At 44.8% G+C, this 18,311-nt stretch overlaps 1 protein-coding gene across 2 annotated transcripts in view; it reads right to left on the reverse strand.

Moving 5' to 3' along the window:
• Window positions 1-18,311, reverse strand: part of DENND4C (DENN domain containing 4C) — a 1,359,979-nt gene that overhangs the window by 176,576 nt on the left and 1,165,092 nt on the right. For both annotated transcript variants that reach the window (XM_069239287.1, XM_069239298.1), the window contains exon 27: window positions 1,050-1,225. In XM_069239287.1, the coding sequence (XP_069095388.1) occupies window positions 1,050-1,225 (176 nt within the window). The remainder of the gene's footprint in view (window positions 1-1,049; window positions 1,226-18,311) is intronic.

The raw sequence follows: 18,311 nt of genomic DNA on the forward strand, positions 1-18,311 counted from the left end.
ACTGAGTTGAGTGCAGAACCTAGAGAGCAGAGACATACCTGGTGATGGTCTGTCACCAACATCTGCTCATGGAAGTCCTTTCAAGCTTTGAGGCTTGCAGTTTTAGGGGTAAGAAGTGTCCCTTGCACATTGTATAAAATGTTTGACATAATGTGAGTTCTCTCAAATGACAGGAGTAAGTGCTGGGCATGTGATGAAAGGTGCAGAAAGAAATGAACTGATATCAGCATGTAGGGGTGGTAAATATATGTGGCACTATGTTACACAATGTGGTGGGGTCAATGTGGAGATGCACAACGGCACCAACAAGTGCCCAAAGGAATTGCCGAGATAAATCTCCACATCCAGCATGGTGTCTGGAGGTATTCATAAGGTGAGGAACCTGTGGTTATAAGTATCCATCAGAAATACATGCATGTCAGTTAGACTAGAAATGCATCAAGTGGTTTCTTCACTATCAATTACAGTCAAACAATTACCTTAATACAGTCAATAATTTCACCTGTACTGCACAGGAGTAGGAAGCACTGTTTAAATACAACTATAAAACAACGTTAACAATAGTGTTCACAGTCCATTGGGTGCCATTTGGCACTCCAAGCTTTCGTCATTGTATTGACCATGGCATAGACATTTGCAATAGGCTTCCTTCTCAATATGTTTATGGACTTGTATTAAACTACCAACAGTGAAATTAGCACTAAAACAAATATACTGAGTTCCAACCCAACCACACATCTTTGGTCATTTATTCCTACCACTGGGCTTATAATACATGTCTATTATGAAACCTGTATAGCTCCTAGTTACTATTTAGTTCAGTGGCTTTGGATTCTTCTGCTCTTTCTAAAGGAAAGAAGCAAAATGACCTTTTCACAGATTTTACCATTGAGTCCAGACGAGCATCAATCATTAGGAGAATATGCAAAATGAAGATGTGGTTTTACTTTTATGTAAAATGAGGAAAAGCTATAACAATTATTAATATTGTTACAGTGTGTCAAGCAGTCTACCATATCAGAGAAGAAACTTTAACTGAAAGCACTGACCTTGAAGATCCACGCAAGTCCTTAAACTCAATATTAAGCAGTGGCAGGAAGGTGTTGTTGCAGAAAGGACAAGTAGTGTTAAGGTTGGAATCATCGGCAGCCCATCCAGCCATGACCTCCTCATCATACACCAAGGCCTCACAAACACGGCACTGAGAGCAGCTGGACATCAAGACCTGCAACAAATGATTTTGGGAGCAGGAAGGAGAATGTCCAAGGCCATTTATTAGAAGGGGACAAGGTATGCAATTCAAAACAATTCAAAGCAAGATGAGCAGATACAGAGTTAAAGAATGTTTTGCAAATGGTGCATTAACAATGGTTGTGTTACCAATACTCATTTAAAAACAAGGAACATTAAATGTACATTCAAATCCAGGATGAATAAGTTCAGAACAGTGAAAGGGCACATTTGACTACCCCCCCACACCCCCCACCCAAAGGGTAAAGGGAAGCAGATCTGATGCAATGTAATTTCAATCCTAGACGTTTCTGTAAAGACACCCAGTTGTTAATCAGTGTTAAGTGCAATGGTGTGCTTCTTCAGGAACGTCACTGACACTTGTAAGACAAACAGCAGGCAGTTATATGGTCTTGTCTGTCTATGGGCTAAGGCAGTGGTTCCCAACCTGTGGTCCGGCGACCCCTGGGGGTCCGCAAAGCCTTCTCAGGGGTCCGCGAGAGCCTAGAAAATTTAAAAATATTAACAAATATTGACAAATTAGGTCCCCAACTTCCAGTAATGACTCAGGCGGGGGTCCCCGGATTCCCATGATGATTCAGTGGGGGTCCCTGGGTTCCACTAATGTTAAAGTGGGGGTCCACAGAAATCAAAAGGTTGGGAACCACTGGGCTAGGGCTTTCCAGCTTTGAAACATGCTGTCAGTGTACAAATGGCATAACAGGAGGGAAGGGCATCAGTCCCAGGTAGAGAATCTGGGAAGTATGTTTTTTCCGTAGGTAAAAATATACTCTAAAACCAGTCACAATATCAAATGACAAAAATTTATAAATAAATGCAAATCCCATTAATCCGTGTCAAAACCAGCCACAGCATGTCACCAGTTAAGGGTTAGACCTCAAACATACATTATTGCTCTTCCTACGATTTTCTGTTCCAGTTATAGATTAGCATTCCCTGTAAGCTTAACAGAGGAAATTCACAAAAAAGGGCAGGATTTACCACACCATCTGTAAAGACTTTCTTTCCGTAAGGTAAGATAAGAAAATCATTTTATGTTCTCACAAAGGTCTTCGTATAAGGGTTGTCAAACAAACAGACAAAAGCATCTTGATGTTTAAAAAAAAAAAAAAAAAAAAAAAAAAAGCCCTAAAGTTAGATTCTGGGACTTTTTTTTTTTTTAATAACAAACCGATTTTTTTCACAACTCTGTGCTCTTGTTATGTGCGATGCAAAAAGGATTACAATCTTTTCCCACTGTCCATCATCAATCATTATTTAAAATAAGATACAAAACAGACTAAAAAGAGGCACAAGTACTGGGGTGCCCTAAAAGAAGAAAGAAGAAAGAAAGACTCAATATGTTGTATTCAGTTCTAATGCCTAGATATTATTGTGATGAAATAAGAAAACAAGTCCGGTCAAGAAAACAAATGATACATAAACAATATTAGAACACTGGAACCTTGGGAGCTCCACGATGCAATACAATGGAGCGCTTCGGGCTTCTAATGGGTGATAGAAGCCCGGAGGTCCAACATTTCAATGTTCACAGCTGTTGCAGTGTTGCTGTGAATTCCCCTTGGGCTCTAGGAGGCATTTGTTTTATTTATTATAACATTCTGCTCTCTAGTGGCGGAATGTTTTAACAGCCTTATAGCCCTTCTGGTCGGTATGGCCTGCTACAGCTAGAAGGCTATATTATTAACTATGGAGAAAACTATGTTTTCTCTAGGATCATTGTGGATTAAAACATAGTCCTAAACAGCAATATCATTCCACACTGATTAGAACCACAGCACGGAAACCGCCCTCATCGCATGCACCGACGACATCAGGACCAAAGTCGACAAAGGCGAGACCGTCGCGCTCATCCTCCTAGACCTCTCCGCAGCCTTTGACACCATCTGCCACCACACACTCTGCACACGCCTCCACAACATAAGAATTTGCCACAAAGCCTTAGACTGGCTCACCTCCTTCCTCACCGACCGGACCCAGAGAGTCCGCCTTCCACCCTTCCACTCCAACACTACCAAGACCACCTGCGGAGTCCCCCAAGGGTCCTCCCTCAGCCCCACACTCTTCAACATCTACATGATCCCCCCCCTAGCCAACATCCTCCGAGCACACAGAATCACTATCCTCTCCTATGCAGATGACACCCAACTCATCCTCTCCCTCACCAGCAACCCCACCACCGCCAAAAGCAACCTACACGCTGCTCTCCTCGACACCGCCAACTGGATGACCACTAACCACCTCAAGCTCAACTCAAACAAAACCGAGATCATCATCTTCGGCCCCAACAAAACCACATGGGACGACTCCTGGTGGCCCACCGCCCTCGGCACCGCACCCACCCCCGCAAACCACGCACGCAACCTCGGCATCATCCTGGACCCCTCCCTCTCCATGACACAGCAAATCAATGCTCTAACCTCCTCCTGCTTCCACACTCTCCGCACTCTAAAAAAAAAAAAAAAAAAATCCTTCAAATGGATTCCCCCAGAAACCAGGAAGACAGTCACCCACGCACTCATCAGCAGCAGACTGGACTACGGCAACGCCCTCTACGCCGGCACCACACTCAAACTCAAACGCAAACTCCAGAGAATCCAGAACAGCCGCACGCCTCGTCCTTGGCCTCCCCCACAACAAACGAATCTCACCACACCTCAAATCCCTTCACTGGCTCCCCATAGACAAGAGAATCACATTCAAGATCCTCATCCACGCACACAAATCCCTCCACAACACCAGCCCAACCTACCTCAATGAAAGAGTGAACTTCCACACTCAACCTCCGATCAGCCGACCTCGCCCTAGCCACAGTCCCCCGCATCCAACGCACCACCACAGGAGGCAGGTTCTTCTCCTACCTCACCCCCAAAACCTGGAACTCCCTCCCCACCAACCTTCACAAAACCAAAGACCTCCTGCTCTTCAGAAGGAACCTCAAGACATGGTTGTTCGATCAGTGGCCCTCCCTGCCCCCCCCTTTATTCCCCCCCAACACCCGCCCCAGCACCTTGAGACCCTCACGGGTGAGTAGCGCGATCAACAAATTTTTTTGATTGATTGATAGTAGTATATACTTCCTGCAAACACCTTCTCAGAGCGCACCACAACAGCACATAGTCACTTATTTTTCGAGATAGTATGGAAGGTGCCACAGAGTTTGTTTAAAAAGTTGTTGTTGGTCCAAGAGTCTCTAGATTTACTGACAATGTGAAGCCACTATTGCCAAGTCAGTTACCCAGTCCTCATGGGTATGGGGTAGTCTGGGTTTTCATCTTTTCTTGATACACATTGTGGGGATTAATAGAGCTGCAGTTTGCCCCCTTTTGCAGTGGTTTGTTACACAATAATTTGCAGTGTTTTTAAGAAACCTTAGTGATGAACAGTGTTTTATATATAAGCCATTTGTAGATTTCACTGAATTTTCTATTAATTGCCAGAAGGTATGCAAGATCAGGTGCATTCAGAATATGTTTATCATATTTGCCTCATGGAAGTCGCATATCCAGCAGTTAGATGAGCTAGTCAGCTCAGTCTTCCAGAGCTTTTGAGGAGACCACTACCATGTGTAATAGTTCGTAGCAGCTAAATTTCAAGTGGACCTCGTGCAGATTTCTATCATGGGTTCCCAGTAATTCTGCCAATTCTTGGACTGAGTATTCTTCATCGAGCTTCATCTGCCAAAATTGTTTAAGAATTTTCCTCAGCTAGTTATAACATGGGCCCCACAGACCTGCCCATGTAAAATCACCCCAGCGTTTCACATATAGATTGGGAACTGGGGGTTCTGTTATTGTGAAGTGTGTTTATCATCAATGTCAAATTCATCTCTAAGTTTGATTTTAACATTTCCTCTATCACACTTTGATACAGGGTACACACAGCCTTCTTTGCCTGGTCTAGCCAGCTGAATTGTGTTTTATTATAGCCTTATAGTACGCTGTAGTGTGTTATACAGGCCATTAAAGGCCTGTTCCAGAGTTAAAGGTCCGATCCAAAGGCTCAGACGTTTAACAAGGGAACAGGACTTTAATGCCGGTATAGCCCAGATGCAGAGGGCTAAAACGCTATTAGGACATTCTGCTACTAGAGGGTGGAATGTTCTAATAAATAATAAATAAAAAAAGACGTCCTGGAGCCTGAGTGGTTTTCATCCCCTTCGTGCTCTGTGAGGTATTTTTTCACAGTAACAGCTGGGAACATTGGAATGTTGTAGCTCTAGGCTTTTATCGACCATTATAAGCCAGCAGCACTCCATTGTTTTCAATGGAGCTCCCAACTTTCCAATGTCCTAATTATTGTAGGATCTGCATTTTTCCAGAAAGATGTCAGGAGATGTAAATTTCTATCATTTTGTTTGTTTTATAGTCCATACCCTCTGCAATGCTTGTCGCATTGTGTGTGCAAGATGAGCAGCATGATATGTTTCCATATTGGCCAATCGTAAACTCCTCCCGACCTTGTGTTTGCATAGAGCTTAGGCGTTTCAGCTTCTGCTTTTGAGAGTCCCTCTCAGATGCATATTTTAATTGGTTTGTCTAAAATCTGTGAAAGGATTCGGAAGAGTACAATACTGAAGATCGAGTTAAAGCATGGGGTGCTACCATTTTTATCATTTGGACTATTTCCCCAGACCAATTTGGGGAGTTTTTCTCCCCATTTTTTCAAAACTCAGCTTAGATGTGTCTAGAAGGCGTTTGATATTATCTGTGATCATCTTTGTTGGGATTTAACTAATTTAGAATCCCAGATACTTTCGTCTAATTAGTATCTACTTAAGGGAACTCTGAAATTAAGGATCTGTTTGCAAAGGCATTCATAGGCAAGGCTTCACTTTTGTTTCAGTTAATTTTTTTATCCATAAAATTTCAGAAGGCAGAGAATGTACAGTACATTAGGTAAAGGGGCAGAGTGGCTGGATAACAACAGTAAAATATGAGCACAAAAGGATATTTGAATTACCTCAGCTACTGAATGTATCCATTCCCCCGTTCTGTGAATTTTAAATTGCTATTTCTAGTTCTATCAAAAACAATAAGGGTGACAGAGGATAACCCTGTCTTGTGCCTCTGTTGATCTGAAAGGTATCTAATATATAACCTCTCGGCTTACAGTTAACCTTTTACAGGAACTTAAGTCCCAGGGTAGTAATTTCCAAAGTCCTAAAGAAGAAAGAAAATTCAATATTATCAAACGTTCTTCTGAACATCCAAGGATACTGCTAGAGCTTCCACTCATTTAGTTTGTTCTTGCCCAGTGAGATGCATCACAGTTCTCATACAATGCGTTGCAGAATTTCATGGAACAAATCCCATCTAATTCATACTTCAGTAGGGGAATGTATTTGCAGAGTCTATGGGCTAGTACCTTTGCCAGCATTTTTATGTTTGTATTTATAAATTAAATGGACATATAATTGGTACAGGCAAGTGTGTTGTTTCCAAGTTTTGAGAATGGAGTGATAATGTTTTTATTAAACTGTGACTAGAAGTAGTTCCCTTTGACGCGTCATTGAAAATGTGTTTCAGTATGGGTGTCACAGAAGGTGTGTTGATTTAGTAAAGCACTGTCTCCCACAACACACTCATCAGAAGACTCCACAAGACTGGCATACAAGGATTCGCTCTCAAATGGATCTGTTCCTACCTCTTAGGAAGAACCCAAGGGGTCAGGTTGCCACCCTTCACATCAGAGACCAAGAAAGTGACATGTGGAGTCCCACAGGGATAGTCCTTCCGCCCCAACCTTTTCAACAAATGCATGACACTGCTCACTAATAATATCTGATTACAAGACATCACCATCATCGCCTATCCCGATGACATCCAACTCATCTTCTCACCGAGAGACAAAACAATCACCGCCAAAACCAACATCACCAAATGCATGACCATGATAGCAGACTGGATGAGAATCAACTGACTGCAGTTCAGCTCTGACAAGACGGAAGAACTGGTCTTCTGCAACAGGATCTCCCCCTGGGACTCCACCTGCTGGAAGTCAGAGCTAGGACCAACACCTACACCCACAGACCAAGCAAGAAATCGAGGGATCATCCTAGAGGACAAGCTCAACATGATGACTCAAGTCAACACAGTGTGCACCTCTTGCTTCCACATCCTATGCATGTTGTGAAAAATCTTCAAATGGTTGCCGTCGAACACCAGATGGACTATCACGCTAGCACTCATCACCAGCAGGCTGGAGTATGGCAAGAATCTCCAAGCCAGAATCAAACAACTCCTACACAGATTCCAGACCATCCAGAACACCACTGGACCTCTCATGCTTCACCCACATCACACCACACATGAGGAAGTTTCACTGGCTCCCCATCCACAAGTTCAGCCAATTCAAACTTCTCATGCACATATACAAACCCCTAAACACTGGACTAGAATTTCTGAACCGCCGCATACACCTTCAAAACCCACCAGTCACCAACACTGTGCCTGACTCTCTAACATTCCCCGCACCTGAAAATTCAAACTGGTGGTTACTCATTCTCTTACATCGCACCCAAGACAGGGAATGACCTCTCTACACATCAGAGCCTTCTCCTCACTTCTTGAGTTTCTCAAGAAGCTGAAGACTTGGCTTTTCATATAAGCAACTTGGTGACCACAAAACTATGCACATGCCCAAGCGCCAGGATACCCTCTTGGGTGATTAGGGTGCTAAACAAATCAATATAACATAACAACAAAATTTAGTTGGCAGTCCATCTTTTCCTGGTACTTTGTCAGTACAGATTTAATTACTTCCATGATTTCATCACCTTCTAGTTGATCGGCCACTAGGAACAGGGCGTCTCAGTACAAATAATTATTTTATAATGACCTTGAGTACCTTCTCCATGTGGGTTATTTCTGAGGAACAAAGCAATGCAAAGAAGGACTTTAACACTTATCAAGGAATACCAGGGCACACCGGTGTAGTCCACAATGTCCATATAGTTGATACAGAATACACCAAAGTCCAATACGCGTTTTCGTGGTTGATTAGGGTTTATTCTTCTCAAGACAGAGTACATTCCAAAATGCAGCAGACACGTGTTTCGTCATCTAGACTTTCTCCAGCCATATATTCTTGACGATAGTGTCCATACGTGTTGGCAGGTACGTATTCCCCCAATTGGAATACGAGAGACAGCCAGAAAATCTTTCAAGATCTGTCTTCTCAATACCAGAAATAATTTTTTGTAGTTTTTTAATACAGGTATCTGTAGGAAATGGCCACAATAAGCCTTATCTTCAGTGTTGTGTGCCGTGTGGAGTGATACGTGTGGCAATCCCATTATGTACCTGGAGGCAGTGTTGTGTGCTGTTCTGGTTTGGGTGGATTAGGGAGGGGATAACTTTCACCAGTCTGTTTGCCAGTACATTGGCAAGAATCGTAGATTCCATGTTCAGGATGGAAATAGGCCTATAAGAACCACAGTCCCCCAGGGGTTTACACAATTTGAGGATAACAGAGATAGTGCTACCACCAGAGATTGTAGAGGAGTTTGTCCACCCTCAGCGCCTCCTCATAATTTTCAAGCAAGGAAGAAGGCATTTTTCTTATATATTTCCAGTGGGAAGCTGTTAGGTCCTGGCGATTTCCCAGTGGGGAATACCCTGATGGCTTTCGCAATTTCAGCCACTGTGATGGGTTCCTTGAGTCCCTATCTGTTGGTGTCAGCTAGGTGGGGGAGTAGTAGGTCGTCCACGAGAGGGTGAAGGCACTCAGCCTCAAGTACCAGGTAGCTGACGTAGAGGCGGGCGAAGTAGAGGATGTCATTCTTTTGTGATCGAGTGTGAGTCAGACACCTCTCAACACTTACCTATCAACAGAGAGGGAATCAGGCAGAGGGGCTAAGCCCCTGCTCGCCGTAGGAGCTTCCTAGCTTTATCCCTTATTTTATATACCTGGCCAGCTGTTTCTGGCGGAGTGTCAAGGTCTAAGCCCACTGCATGTTTCAGCTGAGTGGTAGGATTTGCAGTACAGGCCTCCTCCCCTGACAGCGTAGTTCATATTCTAGGGATACTAACTTCCCGAGTCTATGGCATTGGGCAGCTGTCTGGGAAGATGTTATCTGGGCATGAAGGGTTACCCAATATTGTGTGTTGGTGTCCAGGTAGCCAGAGATTTGTGTTTGAAGGAAGCCTGCAAAGTCAGAGTCTGTCAGTCACCAAATGCTAAGGCACCAATGGCTTATCTGCTGATGCCTAGAGGACCTGATTGCCAGGGTGACTGGAGCATGGTCTATCAGTGCGAGTCAGAGGATGCGGGCATCAATCAATCTTGTTGTGTACATGGAGGGTATGAAATAGTAATCAAGCAGAGTTAAGGATTTGTGAGAGTGGAATATGCATTACTTAGCCAGCAGGACAAAATGACCAAGGGCGTCACAATGGGATCTTGTGACAAGCAGGGGAAGCCAATTGTGCAAGAGGATGGCAGTGACCTGGGAGTTGGCTGTGTACTCTGCAAGATAAACTCGGATGTAACCCCCTCGCTGCAGGACGGGGCAGTAACTGGCGAGCAAGTGGGATTCCTGCAGGAACAGAGGGAAACGATGTTTAAGGTATTGGAATACAGTCCCGCCCAACTCCCCACATCAGTAGAGCCCCTTGGTTGTGAGGTGTTGCATTTCAAAGGAAGTTGTTCTGTAGCCCAAGTGAGGGCCTCCCCTGGAGTCTCAAAGAACCAAGATTTAGAGTCATGAAGCATCTTGAGTTACTTGAGGAAAAGGAGCATACAGTGAATACCCCTGGAGAGCAGCTGTTGCTTGACTCCATTATAGATCCTACACCTCTGTTGCACAGCACAGGTGTAGTCTGAGAAGATCATCATGCGTATCGTGGGACAAAGTGGGTCCCTGGAAGGGGGCGCCGATTAAGGGAGCAGATTGACCTCTCCTCCACGAAGCAAGTTGAAAAGGAGGAGGTGGGCAGCTAGGAGGTCAGCCAGATTTCCATAAATTCCTCAGGAGATTGGCCCTCTGCTTCCTTGTAGAATCTCATAAATCCCTCAGCATCGTCAGCCTGAGCCTCCAGCACCGCAGAAGTCATCAAACTGGGATGGACCAACGACTTGAGCTCCTTTACGGTGTCTTCCATTTCTGACACCTGGCCCTCTGTTTCTGTGGCTGTGTCCACCACTTCCCTAAGGTTCTGGTGAAGAAAGGAGGCCTCCACTCTCCCCAAGTAATTCTTGGTTTCTAAGGTGAATCAGGAGGCTTGGATGGCTTGTATGATGCTACGCTATTGTCTGGTTTTGAAGGCAAGGAAGGGCAGGCCTAATTTGTGCTTATTGTTTCTGGTTCGGAGCACCGGCACTTATTTTTGAGGGCCAGCACTTATTTTTCTGCCTCAAGCATTTACTGTGAGCAAAAGACACATATGGGAAATACAGAGGAAAAGAAAAATGAAAAAGCGTCACAATGGGAGAAAGCTGCAAGAGTGAGCTGAAGGGGCAGGGAGTGGCTTTAAATGGATTGAAGAGACCGCACATGGCTTTAGGGTTACGCTGCCTCAGTATTCCGTGTTCGCACATTTAATTGCAGCAGCCGCATGTTTAAGAGGAGGGCTTTGGGAACCGGCACATGTTTATTTACAAATTGAGCACACACAACAGGGGTAACCCATAAGGATGATATAATGAAATTCAGCATTACAGAGTTAGGGCAGAGTGTCCCACAGCATGAACACTGAGGTCAATAAAGGTAGATCGTGGTGCATTCAGCATCTAAAGTTTTCTGTTGATTCGAGGGGAAGTCGATTATATTTAGTTGTTACAAATAAACATGGCTGCTCTCTTGCAACAGCCCAATCCAAGATAGACGCACCAAGCATGGTATCTGGTACGGCCCAGATTAGGTCAACAACTTGAGTTTGCTGTCAGGAGCTACTGCTTCCTTTTGTCACTCACGACCATGTCAGGGATGGTTAGCTAGCATACCTCATTGACTAGATGATGGATGCACAAGAGCTGGATTGCCAAAATCTAAGACGGTGACAGGCACAATCCGCACCTCCCAGTCACCACAGGAACCTCAGGGGTACGGTGTCTCAGAATCATGCCTCTCACTGCTAATTCTGCAGTCTTCCAAACAGTTGGGGATACAGTAAGGACAGTGAGTGCAATGTCAGCCTCAAATTCTTCTACCCATTGACTCCTGTTTAGCCACCTGTGCCTGCTGAAAACATCACAGGTATGTGGCAGGGAGTGTCACAAGTGGGGTGGACTTCGTTTCGGACAATCCAATATGCAAAGGGCTCTTATCACTTGACAGAACCTGAATGCGGCATGGGGGGATGAACAAGAAGCATGCCATCATTAGTGCAGCAAATTTCCTTCTGCGAATCTGGGACTTCTTATCTTGCTCCAATAAAAGCTTCAAGGCTTTGACATCAAGGTTGTCTTTTCAAACTTTCAAAAAGAAACAGATCTGCGATGTGTATCCTGTTGTAACATAAAGGTGTACCTGTAACCTATCAGCACAAGTTTGTGGTTATAAGTAAAAGTAGGGCAAACAAGTGATGTGAAGTCCTTTTCAGTTCGGAAGGATAGATAATAAAGATAAACAGACCAAGACCGACTACTTCAGAAGGCCAAACTGCCTCAGCCCAAGAGACAAGAGGAACTGTACAGAAAGAGAAAATACATTTACCCGCTGCAACACAAAAACATCTGCCCAGTTAAGTTAATCTTATTTTGTACTGGTGCCTATTCCCAAAGAAGAAACATTTACATGAATGTGGTGTAGGAAGCTGGCTATTTATGTAGTGTACCAAAGCAGAGGTACACTATGCAAATAGTCCAGACAAGCCCTATTGGTTTACAGGGGCTTACTTTATCATCCCAAGGGCTCTATTTGTGCAGTGTGGTTAAGCAACTTAAACTTATCAGAGAGGAGGGTTGAGCCTTGTTGTTCACACAGTCTCAATAAATTAGACATACATTAAATGAGATATGAGAACAGTTCAGAAAAAAAACACAAGGAAGAAGCATTAATTGTATAGGTACACTTACAAGCAACTTACAGGACTGTTCTTCTGGACTTACGGTGAGTAGGGGCCAAGGTCAAGAAAGCATCAACAGTTCCAGTTTATCTATTCTGGTGTGTCTGGGTGCAGGGGTGCTGTACGCGCTGGTAGCCTCAAATGCTACCAGCTCAAGTCAATGGAAAAAGGCACCTGTGCAAAAAAGGCTGCAAGGTGGGAATGGGGGGACCAGTCTGACATAACCTGGGGACATGGTCAATTTACTTGAGCCCGGGCTAGGAAGTTAGGGTGCAGAGGTGTTTCGTCCAACAGGGTCAGTGAGTTAAAGGCTCTCATGGTTCTTGGGGTACCTACAGAAGAGGGAAAAGAAACACAGCAGGGCCACTGACTGTGTGGAACTGGCTTCTCTCGAAGCTTCTCGATGTGCAGGTACGTTTTTGGTGGCTTAGCAGCAAAATATTGGTGAACCCATGCTTCAACCAATTCTTTCATGTCTTCAATTTTCCAGTTTCTATTATGGTCAATACATCCATTCCAGTCAGAAATTCCAATGAAAGTTTATTTTGAACTTCATGGATAACAAAGCATCTACTAACAAAGAGCCAGTTCAACATACATTGATAATGAGCAGGTGCAGACACGTGTTTCGCCCCCTAGTGGTGTGTACACCTGGGGCTTTCTCAAGGCTGTACAGGTGTTCTTATAGTAGATGCATGTAGAGCCACATTAACATACAGGTTAATCAAGGACCACATCCGGGCAAATTCACAGGATAAATCCCTGGAGAAAGAACCAGCTAAGTTTTTGGTGGCAGTGGTGTGCAGACTGAACACAAACAAGCCTTGGTGCTTGCAACTGTCTGTAGTACGCTGTGTATTGGTGCAGAGAGGCTCCAGGCAGGCTCAGTGTCTCAGACAGGATGGGTTGATGGGGCTGGACTCCTGGAGTCTCGGTATCCTCTTCCTGGTGAATTGCTCCCTTGGGCCCGATGGTCAGCAAAACAGGGGACTGGGCAGTTGCAGGTGGTGCCTGATGGTAAAGGGACGTGGCTCCTCCAATCCAAGGGAGATGTTGCGGGACCGATGAAGTGCTGGGCAGACTTCCAAGGGTTTGGGGAAGCTGTTATGCTTCTGGACAAGTCGGTCTTTGTGATTGTTGGGACAGCAGGAGCCAGGCAGGGTTTTCTACCAAGTCTGGTGCTGATCCACAATTCTCACGTCTTTGGCTTGTTTGTCCTTTTTCGTTCAGGCAGATGAATCTGAATTCCTAGCGTCAGGGGGCCACCTAAATACTAACTTAAGGGGCATTAAGGGGAGTGAAAGGAAGTAGCCGACGGGCTACTTACCCCAGGGTCACTAAACCCCTTACATGACCACTTCCTGTGGGAAGTGGGTATAACCCTGTTCCAGTGGTCCTAATTCCACCAAAAACAAGATGTCGGAACCCTTCTTTCATGGAGCGCATCGTGGAGCTTAGAAGTGTGACTAGCCTGAAGGTGCAATATGCCTACTGCATAGCTAATTTCTCATCTGTTCTGTACCAAATGGGCCTCAGGGCAGGGTTGGCATTCTCCAGATCTGAAGGAAGTCGGGTTCCTATATCAAATGCGGCAGAGGCTTGGAAGCTCTAGACTTGGTGGGCAGATCCACTATTACCTTCAAGGAAAGGTGGGGGGAGAGAGGAACCCAATCCCCCCAAACCTTCTGAGTGCAAGGAAGAACACTACTGGGGGCGCTACTACAGTGGCCCTCTGTTATAGAGGAAGACATTCTCCCTGATATATAACTTGTATGCATATTGGCGGCGCAAGCTGGGGCAGAGAGAATGCGAATGAGCATTCTGGGCAGCGAGATACCCTTGAGGACAGTGACACTACAGGGATGTGGTGGAGGACGTGGCCGCCGCCCCCCCCTCGAGAAGCACAATGGTTACACAAATAGGGAATCATCTTTACAACAATAACCACTCTGGCGAGTTAGTGTGCTCCCTGCATGTGTGTGATTTGTCTTGTCACCTAATGTGGGCAGGAGACTTGATGAATAGGTCAGGGACCAGGGTTCCTTCTCTTATTAGTTGCCCTGAAGAAAGGAAGCCTGGGACCATTTTTTGGAAAAGATAGAGGGCTGAAATATGTTTTTTTAAATTTTTTTTAAGAGAGCCATACAACCATAATTCCTTATTTAAAGACCCGTAAATGTAATTTGTTTTAACGATACCCACTATCACAGATAATAAATAGATACCTTAGTGATTAGTAAGGTATTTTTGTCATTAGACCCCCAGCAGGTTATTTTAAGTGCTCTCAAAACCCGGTTGACCCCACTTTGGCTTATGAGTGCCAAAGCAGATCCGATGAGGACGCATGCCACTATTAGAGTGGGTGAGGGACATATACTAAGAAGTACTGGGTCATGTCCTGACCTAAGATAATTGTGTAGGGGTGAAGAATACCCTTCTGTGGGAGTGCAGATTCACTAACCATCCTGCTGGAGGAGGTGATAACACCTTCTCTGGGGGCAGGCATAGTTTCCTGACCTTAGACCCTGGCGGTTAGTGTTGAAGTGGCGGTAATACCGCCAACAGGCTGGCGGTAACTACTGCCAAATTATGACCATGGTAGAAAGATCTCCGATAGACAGCCAATGTACCACATGGACTGCCAGGGCAGAAACAACATCCACAATAGTAGTAGAGAGTTGACTTAGCAGAGTCCAGTCCTCCTCTGACTCCAAACAGGCCCTCAAGATGCAGGATTTCCAAGACTTGCTCCTCCCATGCTGTTAGTTGTGGGGAGGAGGTGGGGGTCCACCGCCAGTCCTCTGTACAGCGAGCTAGTATCTTGCTGCAATGGAATGTACCTTCCCCCGTAGGTCGTTCCACCTCTTCCTGATGTCATCCCTAGTTCTTGGGTGCTGTCCCACGGTGTTGACCCTGTCCACGATTCTCCGCCAGAGCTCCATCTTTCTATCTATCGATATTTGCTGCACCTGTGCTCCAAATAGCTTTGGCTCTACCCTGATGATTTCCTCCACCATGACCCGTTGCTTCTCCTCTGTGAAGCGGGGGTGCCTTTGTGGTGCCATGGGTGTTGTGTGAGGTGTGTAGGTGAGGGTGTGTTGGGTAATGTGTTGGGGTGTGTGATGTGGAGTGCGTGAGTGGCGTAAGTAGTGCGTGGCTCTGGTTGTGTCTGTGGTCTTGGTGTCAGTCTCGTGCCAATGATTTGTAATCGTAAAGGGTTGTGGGTATTGTGGGTGTGTGTTTTATAGTGTGGTGTGTGTATGGGTGTCAGGTGTGTGTTGTTTGAATTGTCCAATGTGGTAGTGTTTTGTTTGTGTGTGTCCCTTTTGAGTGCAGCGGTATGTACCGCCAATGGTTTACCGCAGTTGAATGTCGGCTGTGGTGATTCGTGGGTCATAATGTGATGGGCATAGTTCTGTTGGCGTAACTGTGTGGGAGACAGTTTATCACTAACCTTTGGTCTGGCGGATTTGTGTATGTGGCTGAATACTGATGGATTGGTGTATGTATGTCATAATATGGTGAACGGATATCCGCTGCGGCGGCAGTAAGTTGGTGGCAGTCAGCATGGCGGTAAGTGGGATTCACCGCCAATGTCATAATGAGGGCCTAAGTGTCTGATACCAAACAAAATGAGTTTTCGTGCAGCCATCATGTAGCTGAGTAATGTTGACCAGTGCCTAGTACATTTCCTTAAGATGACTGCACAGTCACTTGCAATATCTAGTAATGGGACTAGACATCACAGAGGCACATCTGCTCATGCAGATGTGCCCTCACGTGATATAATGCACCCTGCCTTATGGCTCTCCAAAGGCCTGCTGTAGGGGTGACTTAGATACATTATATGCAGCGTTATGGACACTGCACACAAGGTTTGTGCAATGTTGTATTTTTTCAAAATGGTTCGCACCATTTAATGCATTCTGCCATGGCAGCCTGTAGGCAATTTGGGTGTGGCATAATACATGTCGCAGGCCTTAGGGAGCCTCCTCACCACCCATGCCCTCGATACCAGAGAAACCATTTACTGGGGACTTACAAGGGTGCTAAATTCCTTGCCAACTAGATTACAATTGAGCATTACCTTGTTTTAGGGAAAGAGCACTGGGGGCCTGATTAGCAGGGATGTTCAGATCAAATTTGATACACAACATGGAAAAATAATTCCATTGCCAGCAATCTAATAAGTTTGAGATGCATATTTCATTTTGAGTCTGTATCTAAGATTTAATATAAAAAAAAAACAAAGTGCTGCAGAACAAAGGCGAATAATAGGAATCAATAACATGATATGGAAAAGATGCACAAGCTACTGAACACATCAGTACTTTGAGGGGGGTATAATATTACAAACCATAATTACCTGTAGCAATCCCTGGTGGCATGCAAATAAAAAGACCACATCAAAAAGGAGTAATTTAAAGAAATGAGCGACAAATAGGAGAGGTTAACGTTGCACAATTTTGGGAGATACATTGCAAATACTGGTCTGGCACGGCTCTACTGGTCTGGCACGGCTCTACGTATAAGCCTTAACCTTGCTGCAGTACTGTTAATGATACAATATTACTGGAAGGGATGAAGCACTAGGTAGGCATACCTGGACCTGTGCTGGAATTAGTTCATTCATTTCTTACTAACCACAGCCAAAAAAGTAAAGATCAGTAAAACCATCCACATGCTCAGTATCTTGTGGGGTTCCTAAAGGATAATTCCATTTGTGTCTACTGTTTAACACTTAATTGTGTCCCTGGCTCAGTTTCTTACCCAGAGAACTTTCAAATCTATGCTGATGATGCAGCAGTGCACTTCAGCTAGGAAAATGGTCCAGAGAACCAGGACCAACATTACATTTGATGCATGGTTCATATTTTCGAACGATCGCTAAACAAATCACTGCCTTTTCACAAGCCTCGAAGCATTGGATCCCTTCCCTCTAGATTACCGAAAGGTAGGGATTTAGAGGTTGTTTTTGACATAAATTATTTGTTTGCCTTCCAAATCAATGCAGTGCCATAAACTATGAACATGCAGGTCTCCTTTAGAAAAATCCCCTCACTTCGGGAGATGGATTAGAGAGACAAGCTTATAAAAGCCCTCATCATGGCACGCCTGAACTACTGTAACAGCTATTAAAATCTACCCAAGTACCTAACTACTGGGATTCCAAGACTTGAGAACCACAGAGCAAAATGTAACTTAACCTTCACAAGCAGGAACACATCTAACAGGCACTAAAGGACAAGTTACTTCCTTATGGTAACGCCTTAATCTGGTAAAGACTATAACTAGCCACAAATTCTTTACCTTAGAATATCCCCACAAGTCAGACTAGATCTGAAAGATTTTTCATTAACGGTAACTCTGTGAACCAATAATTGGTGTTCGTTTTCTCATGCATTGTCAGCTGCACTGGAAATGATGTCTGCGTCATCAGTACAGACACCACCCAGAAGCGCCAATGTCAGTTTCTTTTCAAGACTTTCCAAGACAAAAGCACAGAGCCATGAACAACACTGACTACTGGCATGAAAAACTAGGGCTCTGAAAGGGAAATATCCATGTCCCTAGAAATCCGTTCACAGAGCGAGGAGGACTGGTGTGTTGGGAAGGGATATGCGGCTAGATATAGTCTCTACCAGAAAAGGCATTACTGAAGGTAAGTATCTTGTTCATCTGAGATGGACTTCTAGCCGCAGATTTGTTACCTCAGAATAGATACCCAAGCAATACCATTTCCTGAGGTGAGTCTGCGGACCAGTTTCAAACAAGGAAGTCCTGCAGGACTGAATGGACCTAACTATCCAGGCAGTAGTGCTTTGTGAACATGTGCAAAGAAGCCCACGTTGCTGCCTGGCAGATATTAAGGCCTGAAACTCTGCATGCTAACGCAGTGGTCATACCTCTGGCTCTAGTGCAATGAGCATGCAAGCCCACAGGGGTTTCTTTTTGGCGTTGTGTAGCAGATCTTGATGCAGAGTATGACCCATCTGGAGATGGTTCACTTCTGCATGCCCCCTCCCTTTCTTCCCTCCAACATACCCCACG

This window comes from Pleurodeles waltl, chromosome 1_2 (genome assembly GCF_031143425.1).
Source record: "Pleurodeles waltl isolate 20211129_DDA chromosome 1_2, aPleWal1.hap1.20221129, whole genome shotgun sequence".
Lineage (NCBI taxonomy): Eukaryota > Metazoa > Chordata > Amphibia > Caudata > Salamandridae > Pleurodeles > Pleurodeles waltl.